The sequence below is a fragment of the Piliocolobus tephrosceles genome, chromosome 16 (genome assembly GCF_002776525.5).
Source record: "Piliocolobus tephrosceles isolate RC106 chromosome 16, ASM277652v3, whole genome shotgun sequence".
In the NCBI taxonomy this organism is placed as follows: Eukaryota; Metazoa; Chordata; class Mammalia; order Primates; family Cercopithecidae; genus Piliocolobus; species Piliocolobus tephrosceles.
Window position 1 is genome coordinate 72,116,373 of NC_045449.1, and position 15,381 is coordinate 72,131,753.

The window sequence follows — 15,381 nt, forward strand, 5'->3', positions numbered from 1 at the left end:
TAAGTGAGCAGGGAAGTGATGAGTCTGGTAGGCAGGGGAGACGACCATCCTGATGGGAAGAAGTTTGCCTCCTAGTGTGGGGTGGAGTGGGGGCAGGGTAAACTTCCCACTGGGGCTACAGTTGAAGGTTTTTGGAAACCCGGCTTAGTGGAAAATGCCAGGGGGAGCCAGTATGGATCCTATGGCGATGGGCTCCCTGTGTACATGACATCATGAAAGCAATATTTTTAGAAGATGAGTCTGGCATGGATGTGCCCATGGGGACATACCAAACTTCTTGAAGTTCCCCAAAGTTTCCCTTTTCCAGGCTATTTCCCTGTTTCTGAGAATGCCCCATTCTCCCAAGCCTGTGGAAGGAACACCTGCTGTTTCGCCTTAACTCACGCATCACCTCTTCTGGGAAGCCACTAAAGGTCATTTCCTCCTGGGCACCCCCAGCTGTACCCTGCCTACCACTTTAGTTTTACAACCATTCCTTTTTAGGATACTTCTTGGTTTTCACATCTGGTTCCCCTTTCAGACTGTGAGTCTCTTGAAGCCTGGAATATTTCCTGGTTGTTACTTTTGTCCAGCAACAGGCATGGTGGCCAGAGCCATGTTTCCACCTATGTTGGTATCACCTGGGGCACCTGGGTCAGGCAAGCATCAGGTGCTGCTGATGTACCCTAAAGTTTAGGAACACTGCAGCCCCACCCCTCTCACACAGCCTCATAGGACAACATCTACAAAGAGTATGTCATGATATAAACAGCACCCCCTGGAGTTGTGCAGCACAGAGACCTCCTGGAGGATCCAGGTCCTCATGGATTTAGTTTTTCTTTTTTTTTTCACTTTATTTTCTTTCTCTCTTTTTCTCCTTCCTTCCCTCCCTCCCTCCCTCCCTCCCTCCTTCTGTTATTTATTTATTTATTTATTGAGGCGGAGTCTCGCTCTGTCACCCAGGCTAGAGTGCAGTGGCGTGATCTCGGCTTACTGCAAGCTCCGCCTCGTGGGTTCATGCCATTCTCCTGCCTCAGCCTCCCAAGTAGCTGGGACTACAGGTGCCAGCCACCACGCCCAGCTAATTTTTTGGATTTTTAGCAGAGACAGGGTTTCACCGTGTTAGCCAGGATGGTCTCGATCTCCTGACCTCAAGTGATCCGCCTGCCTCGGCCTCCCAAAGTGCTGGGATTACAGGCATGAGCCACCGCGCCCAGCTGTTTTTTACTTTTTTATGTCTGGGTTTGCAGTCTTTTCCTGAGGTTGGGCCTGAATAGTGCTGTGAATACCGGCAGTGACGGTGTTAACTGGAAGAGCCCAAAGTCTTAGCATTCAGAACCCGAATTTTTTTTCTGAAGAAAAGCCTGAAGCCTACAACCCAGCATTCCAGCCTGCAGCCCAGCCTTCCAGCCTGCAGCCCAGCCTTCCAGGCCGCTACTGTTGCTTAAGGCTGTGCTGCAATCAGAGAGCTCAGGAGTGGGAAGTCCAGAGTTCTACCCGCTTCTGGGAACAGCCCCCCCCCCCCCCCGGGCGCCCCCCCACCCCCCCCCCCCCCCCCGCGCGGCCCCCCCCCGCCCGGCCCCCCCCCCCGCACCAGCTTCCACAGGCAAGTCCTCATGACAGTGGGTCAGGCTCACCCGAGGATTTCACAAACGCCTGGCCTGTTCCCAGCACAGCACAGCTGGGAGGGCTCAGCGCTGGGGGGAAGGAGCATCCTCCTCCTCCTCCTCCTCCCTTGGCCCTGCTGTCCTTCAGCTCAGGAGACGAAGGGCTGCACATGTCCATGCTTGCCGCCCCACAGGCCTGCGAGCTCGGAACCTTCCCTCCCTGCTGATTTCCCAGCTTTGGCTTAGTCAAGGAACAAGGAGGAAATGTGCTGTCCCACGACGAAAGGAGCATCCAGGCTTGTCTGCCCTGAAGGCGGCTGCGAGAGGTCTCAGAGTCACCTGGGGAGGCGATTATTCAGATTCCAAGGTTGTCTTCAGGCTTCAGATTCAGAAGAGCTGGGTCGCAGGCCAGGAGTCAGCAGTTTCATCCACACACCTTGGGGGACTGGCAGTAGGTGGTCCTCTGTGCTTTCAGAGGCCTTGAGGGGCAGAGAGGGGGAGCTCTGGGCAATGAAAAGCATTTAGCCCATAGAACCCAGGATTCTAAGTTAGGGCCACCAGCTCTTTCTCTAGCTCCCTGACAATGAAAGAGCTGTCCTTGGATTTGGGGCCTCAGTTTCTCCATCTCTGAAATGGGTGTGTTCAGACCTGAGGGTACAGAGACCAATTGTCCTAGTTTGCCAGACTTTCAGAGCTAAACTGGGACAAGCTGGCCTCCATGCTGAGGGTGGATGCATGCTGTAATGGGAATGCGATTTGAAGATGCGTCTTCGAGGCACAGTCTATATTTATTTAATTTACATATTTACTCGTTATCGTCTGGTTGCTCCCACTCAACCTCTGGAGGGCAGGGCGAGCAGGGCCTTGTCTTACTGGATCTAGAACAGTCCCTAACCGCGGGATGTGTTCCATAGAGATCTGCTGAATGAATGAATGAGTGAATGAGTGAGTGACTAGAAGGGGAGGGGGCTGAGGCTCCAAGAACAGGCTCCCTGAGTAGAGCGTGTGTGGGGGGTAGGTTTGCTCCGCTGACCTGAAGGGGGATCTCGGCTCCCCTGGGACAAGAAAACTTGATCCACTCACAGCCGGGAAAGAGTCCAGGCTTTCTGAGCAGCCGCCCCTCGGAGGGGTCAGTGACCCCCGGTGACGAACGCCTGACTCCCCCCTTCCCCCACGCGCCCAGGGCGGCCTGGTCCACCCTGTCTCCTCCCTCTCCCGCCCCCCACCCCAGGGAGGTGCGCCTGGCAGCCTCCCGGCCGAATTTCCTGGCACTGGGCTGAGAATAAACAGCGCTCTCCGCCCGTAATCCCGTTGCCCCGGCGACCGCGCTCCGCGGGCGGGGGCGTGGCGGGGGCGTGGCGGGGGCGTGGCGTGGCGGGGCCGTACCCGGGGCTCACGCTTCGCAGGGCGCAGCGGCGGCGGCGGCGGCGGAGATGCGGGCCCGAGAGGTGCCACCCCCCGTGCTCGGCGCGGACATTCTTCGCATAGCTCCGCCAGGGCTCCCGCGGTGTCCGGGAAGTGACTCTTCCTGGCAGAGGGCGGCCTCGAGGCGACGCGCCCGCCCGCCCGCCAGCCCGGCGGCCGCCAGATCGGGAGGGGAGTGGGGGCGGGGGAAAGATGGTGCTCCCCGCACTGGGGCTCCTGTCACCCTCGGCCTCGATCGTCCCTGTCCTGCCCCGCGCTTCTGGGACCGGAGTCCCCTACTCCCTTAGCCTCCCGACTGCCTCTCCGCCCAACCCCCGCCCGGTACCCCTGCGGTGCCCCCTCCCAAACATCCTTACTCATTCCTAAGACTAGGACACATCGTGCAGGCTGATTTTCCATCGCTGGCTTCCCTGTCTGAGGCCTCCTTCCCTCCCTCCCCCAGAGTAGGCCTTAGATTTCCCATTCTTGGCTCTAGCCTCAGGAGGCCTGCCCTAAAACAGCACCACCGGAGAGAGGATAGGGCCTCTTGGGGTGGAGTCTTACAGCTCTAGAAGCAAGGTAGTAGGGCACAGGGCTGGGAGCGGGGATTTCTCCCCTTTCTGTTGGCCGGGGACCCTCAGCCTTGTTTTTAACCAGGCCGAGGCACCAGTGCCTGCTCAAGCCGGGAGGAAGCCGTCCACTGCCTGCAGGACACTTGTCAGCACATCTGGGAGCCAGGAACACCCCTCCTCCCGCAGCCAGGCCAGAGGGCCCCCCACTAAGTCCCTTAGAGGAGGGTGTCTTCCCTTCTGAGGATTGAGAAGTACAGAAAGACTTCTGTTACCGGATATGGGATGAGGAGAGAAGGGAGCCGTGCTGAGAAGTCAGCTGGGGGAGAGATTCTCTCCTGGCCTCGCCACCAGCTTGTTGTGTGGGTTTGAGCATGTTGCTTCCCTTCTCTGGGCCTCAGTTTCCTGGTCTGCAAACCCAAAGGGTTGGTCCAGTCTTATGTGAAATGGAAAGGCACACCAGGCGCGGTGACTCACGCATGAAATCCCAGCACTTGAAGAGGACGAGGTGGGCAGATTGCTTGAGCTCAGGAGTTAGAGAGCAGCCTGGGCAACATAGCAGGATCCCATCTCTACAAATAGTACAAAAATTAGCCAAGTGTGGTGGTGTGTGCCTGTAGTCCCACCTACTCAGGAGGCTGAGGTGGGAAGGTTGCTTGTCCTCTGGCAGTTGAGGCTGAAGTGAGTTGTGATCCTGCCACTGCTCTCCAGCCTGGGTGACAAAAAAAAGAAGAAGAAGAAGAAGTGGAAAGACAGAGGAAGGTTGGGATGGGCAGCGGTCTGGAGGAGGGAAATGAGTCTTCTTGCCTCTGCTACTCCACAAAACCAAGGTTCAACCTCCCTGGGGTGGGAAGGGAGAACTACTTCCTCCCTGGCCAGCGAAGATCAAATTCTTTTGCTAGCATTCTATGAACACTGGACACCCTTGCTAAACCCTTGGCCTTCTAGGTCAAGGACAGGGACCCAGTGGCAGGGCACAGTGGCTCATGCCTGTAATCCCAGCACTTTGGGAGGCTGAGGCTGGCAGATTGCTTGAGTTTAGGAGTTCGAGACCAGCCTGGGCAACATGGCAAGACCCTGTCTCTACAAAATATACAAAACAAATTACAAATAAAAAATAACTGGCTGTGGTGGCGTGTGCCTGTGGTCCCAGCTACTCAGGAGGCTGATGTGGGAGGATTACCCAAACCCGGGAGCTCAAAGCTGCAATGAGCTATGATCGCATCACTGCACTCCAACCTGGGTGACAGAGAGAGACCTTGACTCAAAAAAAAAGGTATAGGGACCCCAGGTTTACGGTTCCCTCATGGCTGTTATTCCAGTGGAAGGGGAAGTCTGTGCAGCTGAAGGTGGTGGTGGCTGCCCAGCAGACCCCAGACTGAGGAAGACCCATCATCCTTCTGGAAGGCACAGGGGAACCACACCCCACTGGGCCCCCTCCCCTACACTTGTGCTTTGGGCAGGTGGCCCTACCTGGGTCTGCATTCCCAGTCTGGAGTTCCTTCATGATGCCTCTGGTGTGGCTCCCACATGCTCTGTCCCCTCAGCCGCCTCATGCCTGGCCTGGCCCCCCCTTCTCGTCACTTCAGGTCATTTTCTCCAAAAGTCCCAGGAAATAGGAAAGAAAAATGACTTTGTTTATTTACTCTCTATTACCTTTTGGACCCCGATTCCTGGAGCAGTGTATTGGGTGCAAGGGGGCCAGGAAGAGGCTCTGGTATTTGTGTCATCTGAGACAGATGAGGGCCCCTGACTTGGGGTTAACACTCATTTCCCAGCTGTCAGGCTGTGGGGACTGGAGGAGAAGGAAGCATGAAAGGAGAATACCTCAGAGAAGGTGGTTTTGTTTTTGGTTTTGTTTTTTTAAATTGAGACAGGGTCTCACTATGTTGCCCAGGCCGGTCTTGAACTTCTGGGCTCCAGCCGTTAGCCCACCTCGACCTCCCAAAGTGCTGGGTTACCGGAGAGAAGATGTTTTTTGCTATTAGAAGAATCCTAGTGCTGAAACCCCAGAGTTGGGGGAAGGTACTAACTTCTTGGTTTCTAAGGAGGAACTCACCCTGAGGGCAGGTATATGCTGAGTGTATAGAAAGGCAGAGCAGCAGAGAGGCACGGGCTTTGGAAATCAAATGCTCCTGGGTTCCAATCCTGTTTTCCCCATATTCCCAAGTGGTGTGCCCTTGGCCAGGTTGCTTAACCTTCCTGAACCTGAGTTGCTACCCCTACTTAGTTGACAAATATTTACTGAGCACCAATCTAGGCACCAGAAGTGACCAGTCCAAGTCCTGGCTCACATGGGGCACATGGCCGTGTCTGAGAACGTGGGGATGAGAACGCCTGCCTTGTGGGAGCAGGGGGGATATTAATCCAGGTAACCTCTAAGTGCCCCTTAGCGTTTAAATGAGAGTGACTAAAAATAGATGGGCTGAGGGGAGGATCCCTTGAGCCCAGGAGTTGGAGACCAGCCTGGGCAACATAGTAAACCCTGTTTCAAAAAAATATAGAGATTAATAGATGGGTGCTTTTTGGGAGGAGGGTGATCCTGTCTGCTGCTCAGGTTGGGGACCCTAGGAATGAGGAAGGGAAGCAGGCATGGGGAGGAGTGGCCAGGAAGCCCCTGAAATGCCTGGGGTCCTGTGGGGGGTGGTGGGGCTCCACCTGCATGCAAGATTTGCCTCAGGACCACCCCTCCTCCCACTTCCAGTGAACCTGGCTTGACTGAGGTCATAGGTCACCACCAGGACCCCCCTGTCTGGGCTTTCTCGGAACGACTCCCTGCCAAGGAACCCAAGCGCCTCTAATAGCCTGGAGCCTCTAAAAGCTTTGACCACAGCTCAGCTTGCTCCCTGCAAGCCCTTTGAAGCGCTTCCTTCGAACTTGCTTTGCATATTCTGGTCAGATCTGAATCAGACTTGCAGGAATTACCCCTCTCGGTAACAGTCTAGGTGGCTGCCTTAGCTTGTCAGTGACACACGGGGCAGGCGTGCTGACGTAAGGCTGAGAAAGGTTGAGACGTATTCGATTCCAGCGAGGGGGCAGAGCCACCACACTCTGCAGCTCTCTTCCTCTTCTCCGATGCAGTGTGGGTGGGGGTGAAAGAGAAAGCAAGCACGGGGGGCGGGGTGGAGAAAAGGCTCAAGTCATGTTTTTCATTAAAAAATAGTGCTCTTTATTATAAATTACTGAAATGTTTCTTTTCTGAATATAAATATAAATATGTGCAAAGTTTGACTTGGATTGGGATTTTGTTGAGTTCTTCAAGCATCTCCTAATAGCCTCAAGGGCCTGAGTAGGGGGGAGGAGAGAGGACTGGAGGTGGAATCTTTATAAAAGACAGAGTGATTGAGGCAGATTGTAAACATTATTAAAAAACAAGAAACGAACAAAAAAATAGGGAAAAAAACCACCCCAACACACAACTGCCCTGTCCAGCCCAATACCTGACACAGAATACTTTGTGTTTGTTTAGTTGCCCCCCCAACAAAAAAAACAAAACAAAAACAACAACAAAAAACCTGTTCCAGGTAATTCCATCGCTGCTACATTCCTGTAAGTTGTCACTGATCAGTGCTATGGCAGAGCGGGAGCACCCGGGGTGGCAGCAGTCCAGCCTCTCCCATGACCTCTAGCCTCCCCAACCTAGGCAGGAGGGAGGGCTGTGCAGGGCTGGGGGCAGTGGGACCTGGTGGCTCTGCTCTGACCACGAGGCGCCTGACTGGCCAATACTTACTGGGCTAACATTCCCAGTGCTCAGCTGGGAGGCATGGGTTTCTGTCCCCTCCCCACTTCCCTGGCTGTGGGCTGGCTGGGTGCCCTCCCGCGAGTCCCTCAGCCTCTCCACACATCCAGGCTGAGTATGTGGCTTTCCTATGCTGGGTCCCTCTCCATGGGACAGGGAGCATTTAAGGCAAATCTCTTAGCCAGACATAGTCAGGAGGCACAGAGCAGAATCCCCTGTCGTCTCTACCAGGAGCCTGGGGTGAAAGATGTCCCATCTCCTGCATCCTCCCACTCCATCCACCCAGGTACGAGAAGGTTTATATGAGTAGGAAAAGAAGACCAGCTGACCAGCCCATCCATCCCCTCCAAATGTTGCTTCCCCCTTAAAACGGAGGAAGGGCCCTGGGCTCTCAGGCACCAGGCAGACTTTGGAACCTGTGTTTTTGGTGGCTGTCCCAGAGGAGAGGCTGTGGGGCACCAGGATGGTTCCCTTCTGGTCACCCCAAGCCCTTCTCCCCGGAGCCAGGGAGAGGAGCATGCCACCAGGATCCTCACCTGGGGTTGGCGGGGGGTGTGACCATTTCCTCAGCCAGCCCACAGCCCCGGGGCCCTCAGGGCCTCTCTCTCTTCCACCTTTCCCAGGCTCCACAACCAGCTCACGTTTAAACCAAATCAAAGAGCAAACAAGTTCCGTTGGAAAGTTTGAAGATTCCCTGGCAGTTCTCATTAGTTCAGCATTCCCCAAGTGTCCCGTTTGGGGGCAGAGGGGAAGTTGAGGAATTGGAGGAGAATCCACTTGTGGTTACTATCGTCCCACCAGGCCAGCTGGCTCCTCCGGAGAAGCTGGAGACTCAGGTGGTACTCCCCCTTCCCTCCAACATATTCCAGGTCCGCCTGCCACATTCTGCGGGGGGGAGGGGGGGCAGAGGGAGGGGCCTGTCCACCCTCTTTCCCCCCAGAGCTACAGGACTCTCTCCTGGCTGGCTTCTTGTGCTTGTGCCATGTGCCATGGAGGAGAGGGGACGCAGGCCCCTCTCCCGACCCATGCCCTTTGCGCCCTTTGCCCCTTAAAGCGGGGCATCGTACTGGTCCAGGAACTCCCGAATGGGCCCCGGCAGCTGGGTGACTTTCTCATAGGAGTCCAGGTGGCCGTTGACGGTCTTCCGACAGAGATGCTGAAGAGTGGCCACGTTGGAGGAGAGGGGCCGGCTCAACACCAGGGGGATCTTCTCGCCCCCGGAGTAGATGTAATAGGCTCTTCTGGGGGGACTTCCAGGGAGTGGCTGGGCAGACGGCTGCTCGGGCACCTCGGAGGAGGGTTCAGTAGGTGGCGAGGGGAAGGAGGGGGCTCCAGGGGGCGGCATGTAGTGGTGCACCAGCTTGAGCACGCAGTCGAAGCGGGGCACGGGCTGCGTGCTCCGGGGATCGCTCTGCAGAGAAAAGCTACCCCCCTCACACTGGATGCGCAGGTTCTTGGTCCCAGACTGGGTCTTGACGCTGAGCGTGAAAAAGTGGCGCTGGTCCGAGCTGTCGCGAATCAGAAAGGTGCCGGCGGGCTCGGCGCTGAGTAGCAGGTTCGCCTCGCCGCCGGTCACTGCGCTCCAGTAGAAGCCGCTCTCCTGCAGCTTGCGCACTGCGTTCACCACCAGCTGGTACTCGCTCTTGGAGCTGAAGGTCTTGAGGCGCAGGCTGGTGTCCAGGGGGCGGCTCATCCCGGCGGCGGGAAACTTGCTGTGGGTGACCATGGCGCACGGAGCCAGCGTGGATCTGCGCGGCGGCGGCTGCAGCTGCTTCGCGGCCTCCGCACAGCGGCCGCTACTGCATCCCGGGGGGCTGCGGAGAGGAAGGCGCGAGCGCGTGAGTGCCCGAAACCCTCCAGCGCGCCCGGCCCGCCCCGGCTCCCCTGCCTCCGCCGAACTACTGGGGTACCCAATACCCCGGGGCCCTCGCCTGGGCCCGCGCTCCGATCCAGGGGCCTCACGGAGCCCGCAAGGCTCCCGCCCCTGCCGGCAGGGTGGCCCCGGGCAGCCCCTTCCCCAGCGCGCACTGCAAGGGTGCAGCGTGGGAAACTCGCGCACGTAAGTTGGGTCTCCAGGAGTGTGGCCGGGTGGGGAGCAGGAGAAGGGCCCCCGGGACTGTCTGGGCGCCGCTCAGTCCAGTGGCCCCAGGCGGTGTGGACGGAGGGAGAAACCCGAGGCACGGGGATAGGGAGGGGACAGGAGAAGCCCGAAGTCCCCAGCCCGAGTATTCCGGGAACCTGGAATCTCCGGCTTTCATCCGCTCTGCCCCTACCCCGTCCCCTCCCTGCCGGGAATGACCCGGGAAGGGGAGGGGAAACCGGGAAAGGCTCCCGGGACTGAGCGAGACCCCTCCCCACGCGGCGCTCCTCCTTCCTACCTGGTCCCGAATCGAAGTCTCCGTCCTTGGGGCTGAGCCCCCTCGGGTCCCCAAGGCGAGGCGGCGGCGAGGCGGCCAGCGGTGGCCCGCGCTGCGCCCAGATGTTGGCGGCCGTGAAGTCCACAAAGGAGCCTTCGCGCGCGCGTCCCTCGAGCTTCCCCTGGGCGCCCGCCCTGCCCCCTGCGCACCCCCGGACCAACCCGGAGGGGACCAGGCGAGGGGCCGCGGCAAGGGGCCGCAGCGGGAGCTGGGCCGGGCAGGCGGCGGGCGGCTGGCTGCGTACGGAGCCGGAGCGGCGGAGCGGCGCAGGGAGTCCAAGTCGGAGCCGCCGCGGAGGCCGCGCTCGCGGGTATATAGGCGGCCGCCGCGCCCCGCCCCCCGATTCCTGGAACTGCGCGGCCGGCCTTCTTGTAATGTTTAGTCACTACTCGCAGCAGAGAAAGGCTGAGCGCGGAGGGTGAGGGAGGGGCCGCGGGCGCCGAGGGCGGGCCGCGAGCAGGGGCAGGGACCGGGAGGGACGCGCGCGGAGACAAAGCGCGACGAGAGGCGGCCGAGGCGGCCGGTGGGCGCGGCGCCAGCCCCGGCGGCGCGTTCCTGGCAGCGGCCCCTCCCCGCCGCGCTCCGCCCCCAACTTCTCATTCACACTTTCCCCCCACCCCCCTCCCTTCTAAGAAGGCCAATTTCTGGCAGAGGCGGGGGCGCCGCTTCGGGAGCGCGGGCAGTTCTAGGAGGCCGACCGGGAGAGCCTCCCGGTTCCCCTTCCCCTTTTCTTGGACCCTGCGGGGGCACCCCCTCGCTGCCACCCGGGCCTCCCCGAGTGCCCGATTGCGGGTCCAGGCGGCCCAGGCCAGTCAAAAGGGAAGTGGGTTTACCCCACAGCCAGGCCACGGGGCTGGGGGCAGACCCGGGAGCCGGAGGTTGGAGACGTGCGACAGTCACCTGCCAGCAGGTCCCAGAGGGGAGACCCAGGGTTGCAGGGGACGCCCCTGCGTGGCAGCTACCCAGCCTTGGCCCACTGCCAGGTTCTTTGCCAACCCTGACGCGAGTGTGGAGCCCCCCTCCCCTCCCAAATAAAAACGCTTTCATGCACTGGGGTCTGCAAACCGACTTGGTCCAATGTGGATTGGGCCAGGTGCTCCCGGCGGGGCTGGAGAGCTCGAGGGGGAACGATGGCCCCAACCTACGGCCCGCGTCCGCCAGAGGGCGCCCTGGGGTCTCCTAGGGGAGTGCAGTTTGGTGCTGCGCGCCCCAGGCCCTGGAATAGGCCCGTCAGGGGTCTGCGGGAATGGCTGTCTCCGGAGCTGGAAAGGTGGCCGAGAACGGGGAATTCACACCCCAGGCTGGGGTCAGACCTGGGAATAAAATTCTAGCAGGAGAAAATTTCCGGAAAGCAGTTTTCAGGGGTTCAGCCTACTGCCGGATGGCCCACACCCCCGGGATGTGCCCCCACCCCCTGGGATGTGCCTCCCTGCCTCTCTTGGGGTGGGGGGAGGACTGGCGGGGAGGGGGTAGAGGGCAGGAGAGGAGGTGATGGAGGTGAAAGATTGGTTTGCTATTGGTCACGTCGGCACTGATGTAGATAGTTTGGGCTTGGAGACCTGGGGCCAGCCTTATGAAGGATGGCAAGTTTTGTCATCTTGTCCCCACATGGGCTGTGTGGTGCTGGAGACACCCGAGAGCTGCCTTAGTGGCAGTTAGATCCTCACCTCTCGGGATGCAGAGGCTGTGGGCCTGGGGCCTTGTGCTCTTACCAGATACCAGGATAGTGAGGCGCTGAAAGGGAAGGAAGAGACTCCCGCCAGGGACTGGGAGCTTGGGATTCCAGAACCTAGAGCTGGTCCTTTCGCGGGTCCTGGAAATGATAGTTGCGCACTGCCTTTGCTACAGTATCCTCAGTCCGTGCCATCACCTCTCTCCAGCATGTGCTGGGGACTCAATGAGATTTGGACAAGACACACAGTTTATCTGGGATTCTGTTTTGCCATCTGTAAAATTGGAGCCAGAACCTTTTCGTTCCCTTTGGCAGGCTGAGGCCAGAGGATCACTTGAACATAGGCATCCAAGACCAGCCTGGGCAGCAAAGTGAGCACCCACATCTCTGCAAAAAATAGAAAAAAAAATCAGCCAGGAGCGGTGGCCTGTGCCGTAGTCCCAGCTACTTGGGAGGCTGAGATGGAAGGATTGTTTTAGTCAGGGAGGTCGAGGCTGAAGTGAGCCATGATCGTGCCACTGCACTTTAGTCTGGGCAACAGAGTGAGACCCTATTTAAAAAAAAAAAAAAATAAAAAAAAAAGGGCCGGGCGCCATGGCTCATGCCTGTAATCCCAGCACTTTGGGAGGCTGAGGCGGGTGGATCACGAGGTCAGGAGATCAAGACCATCCTGGCCAACATGGTAAAACTTCATCTCTACTAAAAATACAAAAATTAGCTGGGTATGGTGGCGCATGCTTGTAATCCCAGCTATTTGAGAGACTGAGGCAGGAGAATCGCTTGAACAGGGGAGTCAGAGGTTGCTGTGAGCCAACATTGCACCATTGCACTCCAGCCTGGCGGCAGAGCTCTGTCTCAAAAAAAAAAAAAAAAAAAAAAAGGGAAGAAAAAGAACCTTTCCCATAAGAGATCTGAAATTTAAAAACATAAAAAAGATTCTGCACATCAAAGCATGATAGAAATAGAAGTAACCCAGTTCAACTCTCCCTCCAGACTATTAGGAGAGCAGAGGAGGAAGCTGGTTTATTCAACGCATTTCACAAATATTGAGCTCCATGCACCAGGCACTGGGCTGGGCGTTGATCTATAATGATAAGTAGGACCTGGTCTTTGCCCTCACAATGCTTGCAGGGTAATGAAATGGATTCTCCTTCTCTCTGTAATCACTTCATTCTTTTTCTCATCCATTCAGTGTTACGTGGCTGCATGACCATACACTTCTGGGCAGAGCCCAGTGGAAGACAAGGAAGACTCAAGGAATAGCCCTTGAGGTAATGGATGAGAAAGTGCTTTGTAAATTACAATGCTCTGACACAGGTCAAGTTCATTCATCCATTCCATAAACCCTTACTGAGAGCCTGCTTTTGCCAGGCACAGGGCAAAGGGCTGGAAGACAGAAGTGCTGGGTGAATCCTGCAGGGGGAGATGGCTGAGGCAATCGACAGGGGGCCCCTAGGTGATGAGTATGGTGGGAGGTACGGGGCTCCCTGCCTACTGACTCAGGAGATCGAACTGTTGTTCGGGCTCTGTCACCCAGTAGTTGTGTGACTTTAGGCAATCTGCCTTGCCAGCTGTGCCTTGGTTTCCTGGTTTATGAAATGGTTGGAGAGTAGTACCTACCTCATTGAGTTGTCTGAAGCTCCCACCTGCAAAATGCTTAGAGTGGTGCCTTGCACATAGGACGTGCTCAATGCATGTTAACTGTCACGACTTTGAAAGCACTGGGGAGGCTTCGAGGAGAGGGAGGAGTGAGCTGAGCTGCTGCAGCTTGGGTTCATATGGTTGGCTATGGATGTAAGCTGCCTTGTTTTGGGGAACCGTACAGCTCCCATGGAAGATACATTCCAAAAAGCTGCTTGTCTTGAAACAGGTCGGCTGGACACCAAGCTTCTTTTTTTTTTTTTTGAGACAGAGTCCCACTCTATCACTCGGGCTGGAGTGCAGTGGTGCCATCTGGGCTCACTGCAACCTCTGCCTCCCGGGTTCAAGTGATTCTCTTGCCTCAGCCTCCGGAGTACCTGGAATTACAGGCGTGTGCCACCATACCTGGCTAATTTTTTTGTATTTTTAGTAGAGACAAGGTTTTGCTATGTTGGCCAGGCTGGTCTCAAACTGCTGACCTCAGGTGATCCTCCCGCCTTGGCCTCCCAAAGTGTTGGGATTGCAGGCGTGAGCCACCGTGCCTGGCCTTTCCTTTGGCATTCTAATCTCTCCCATGGTTTCCCATCGCTTTCTGGATGAATCCAGACTCCTCGGTGCAGTGTGCGTCCCACGCTGCTCTGTGTCAGTTTCATCGGCCGCCACTGCCTCAGCGGCTGGGGCCTCATGCCCCAGCTCCATGGAGCTCCAAGCTGTCCAGGAGGTACTACCGTCCTCAGTCCTGGGTTTCTGTACATTTGCTTCCCTGTCTGGGGACAGGGAGGGAACTACCTTCCATACCTTGGCTGATTTCTACGTTTCCTTTAAAATTTGGCAGATAAGTTGGCAGATAGGCTGGGCACCGTGGCATGTGCCAGTAATCCCAGCACTTTGGGAGGCCGAGGTGGGAGGACTGCTTGAGCTCAGGAGTTTGAGACCAACTTGGGCGACATAATGGAGACTCCATCTCTACAAAAAAATTTAAAAATTAGCTGGACGTGGTGGTGCACGCCTGTGGTCCCAGCTACTTGGGAGGCTGAGGTGGGAGGATCCCTTGAGCCCAGCAGGTAGAGCCTGCGGTGAGCTGTGATTGTGCCGTGGCATTCCAGCCTGGAAGACAGAGTGAGACCCTGTCTCAAAAAAAAAAAAAAAAAAAAAAAAGGCAGACACTCTACACTTCCAGGTAGCTCTTTTTGCATTAACCAAAATGTTCTGACTAGATCTCCAGTGAGGATGTTGGGGAAACAGACTATATTTGATTTTTTTTCTTTTTAAGACTGGAATCTGGTACGTAGAAAGAATCTTTAAGTCAAGGATGATGTTGACTTCTTCTTTCCCTTGTTTTCAGAGACCACAACCTGCTTTCTTCTAGAGTAGTTTTTGGTTTTCCCTGCAGGGCTCAGGAGGGGTAAAGAGTATACAGACGGGGTAGAGGGTGTGAGTGCTAGGAAGCCCCATCCATGAGATTACGAGGCCTGTTAATCTGAAGACAAAGGGAATGAAGACAAAAACGTTTCTGGAAATGTGGGCAGAGACACCTGGGCCTCTACAGGGCACACTCCAGAGCCGTTTCCAGGCAGGGACCCCAGCAGAGAGAAGCCAGAGCTGGGACGCAGGCTTGCTTGCTCTTATATTCCCTCCGCTGGGGGGGTCAAGGGGAGATCGGGCCCCTCTGCTCTGCCCTCCTGATTTCCCGTCTAAGGGATTTAGGAGACTCTCGCCTTTTCCTAATCTCTCCCTTTGCAGAATTTCTGCGAAGTCACAATCCCATTTCCAGGCAAAGGTGCTTGGTCATAAAGATAATAAAGATATTCATTCATGATGGAGGGGAAGTACACAGTGGTTTCAGCCGCCTGTAGGGCTCCACTTACTCATGGTGTGTGACAGATGCTGAACCCTTCCCCAAATCTCATGGATGGGAAGGAACCCTGGCGCCACGGGGTGGTCGCGGGAAGCCGTGGCATGGCTTGGTGAACACAGGCTTGCCAGCCCGGGGGCGGATGCTGAGGTTGCCATTGTTGGTGGCTGCATCTGCAGCTAGATGGGTCAGGATGCCGGCCTCAGACCACAGCGTTGCTAAATGCCAAACCCAAGGTCTCCCTGTCTTGAACACTGCTGGGCACTCTACAGCACAAGGAGGCAGCCGGGGCTGTACTGCCCAGGGCCTGCCTTTGGCTGTGCGTCTTCTGCCTGTGAGCTAGCCTGCCACACCTGGGGATACATGGTGGGGAAATCAATCAGCTTCCCTCCCTTCTAGAGCTTCAGGTCCGGCATTGGTGTCTAGAGGCAAGGTGGGCGGGGGGGGGGCCTCTTCCTTTCTCTCCCCCTTTCTCTTTTTTTTTTTTTTTTTTGACGG

General features: G+C 56.8%; 1 protein-coding gene and 1 long non-coding RNA gene across 2 annotated transcripts; one reads left to right on the top strand and one right to left on the bottom strand.

Annotated features, from left to right (window-relative positions):
- Positions 1 to 6,704: 6,704 nt before the first annotated feature.
- Positions 6,705 to 10,036, bottom strand: SOCS3 (suppressor of cytokine signaling 3). Its single transcript, XM_023211664.3, has 2 exons — positions 9,677 to 10,036; positions 6,705 to 9,112 (listed from the first exon to the last, which is right to left on the bottom strand). The coding sequence occupies exon 2, from the start codon at positions 9,022 to 9,024 to the stop codon at positions 8,347 to 8,349; it is 678 nt and encodes a 225-aa protein (XP_023067432.1). The 5' UTR covers positions 9,025 to 9,112; positions 9,677 to 10,036; the 3' UTR covers positions 6,705 to 8,346.
- A 335-nt stretch (positions 10,037 to 10,371) lies between these two features.
- LOC111542350 lies at positions 10,372 to 14,855 on the top strand. Its single transcript, XR_002731517.1, has 4 exons — positions 10,372 to 10,698; positions 11,703 to 11,758; positions 12,580 to 12,658; positions 14,422 to 14,855. It is a non-coding gene; the product is annotated as an uncharacterized LOC111542350 (long non-coding RNA).
- The last annotated feature ends 526 nt before the right edge of the window (positions 14,856 to 15,381 follow it).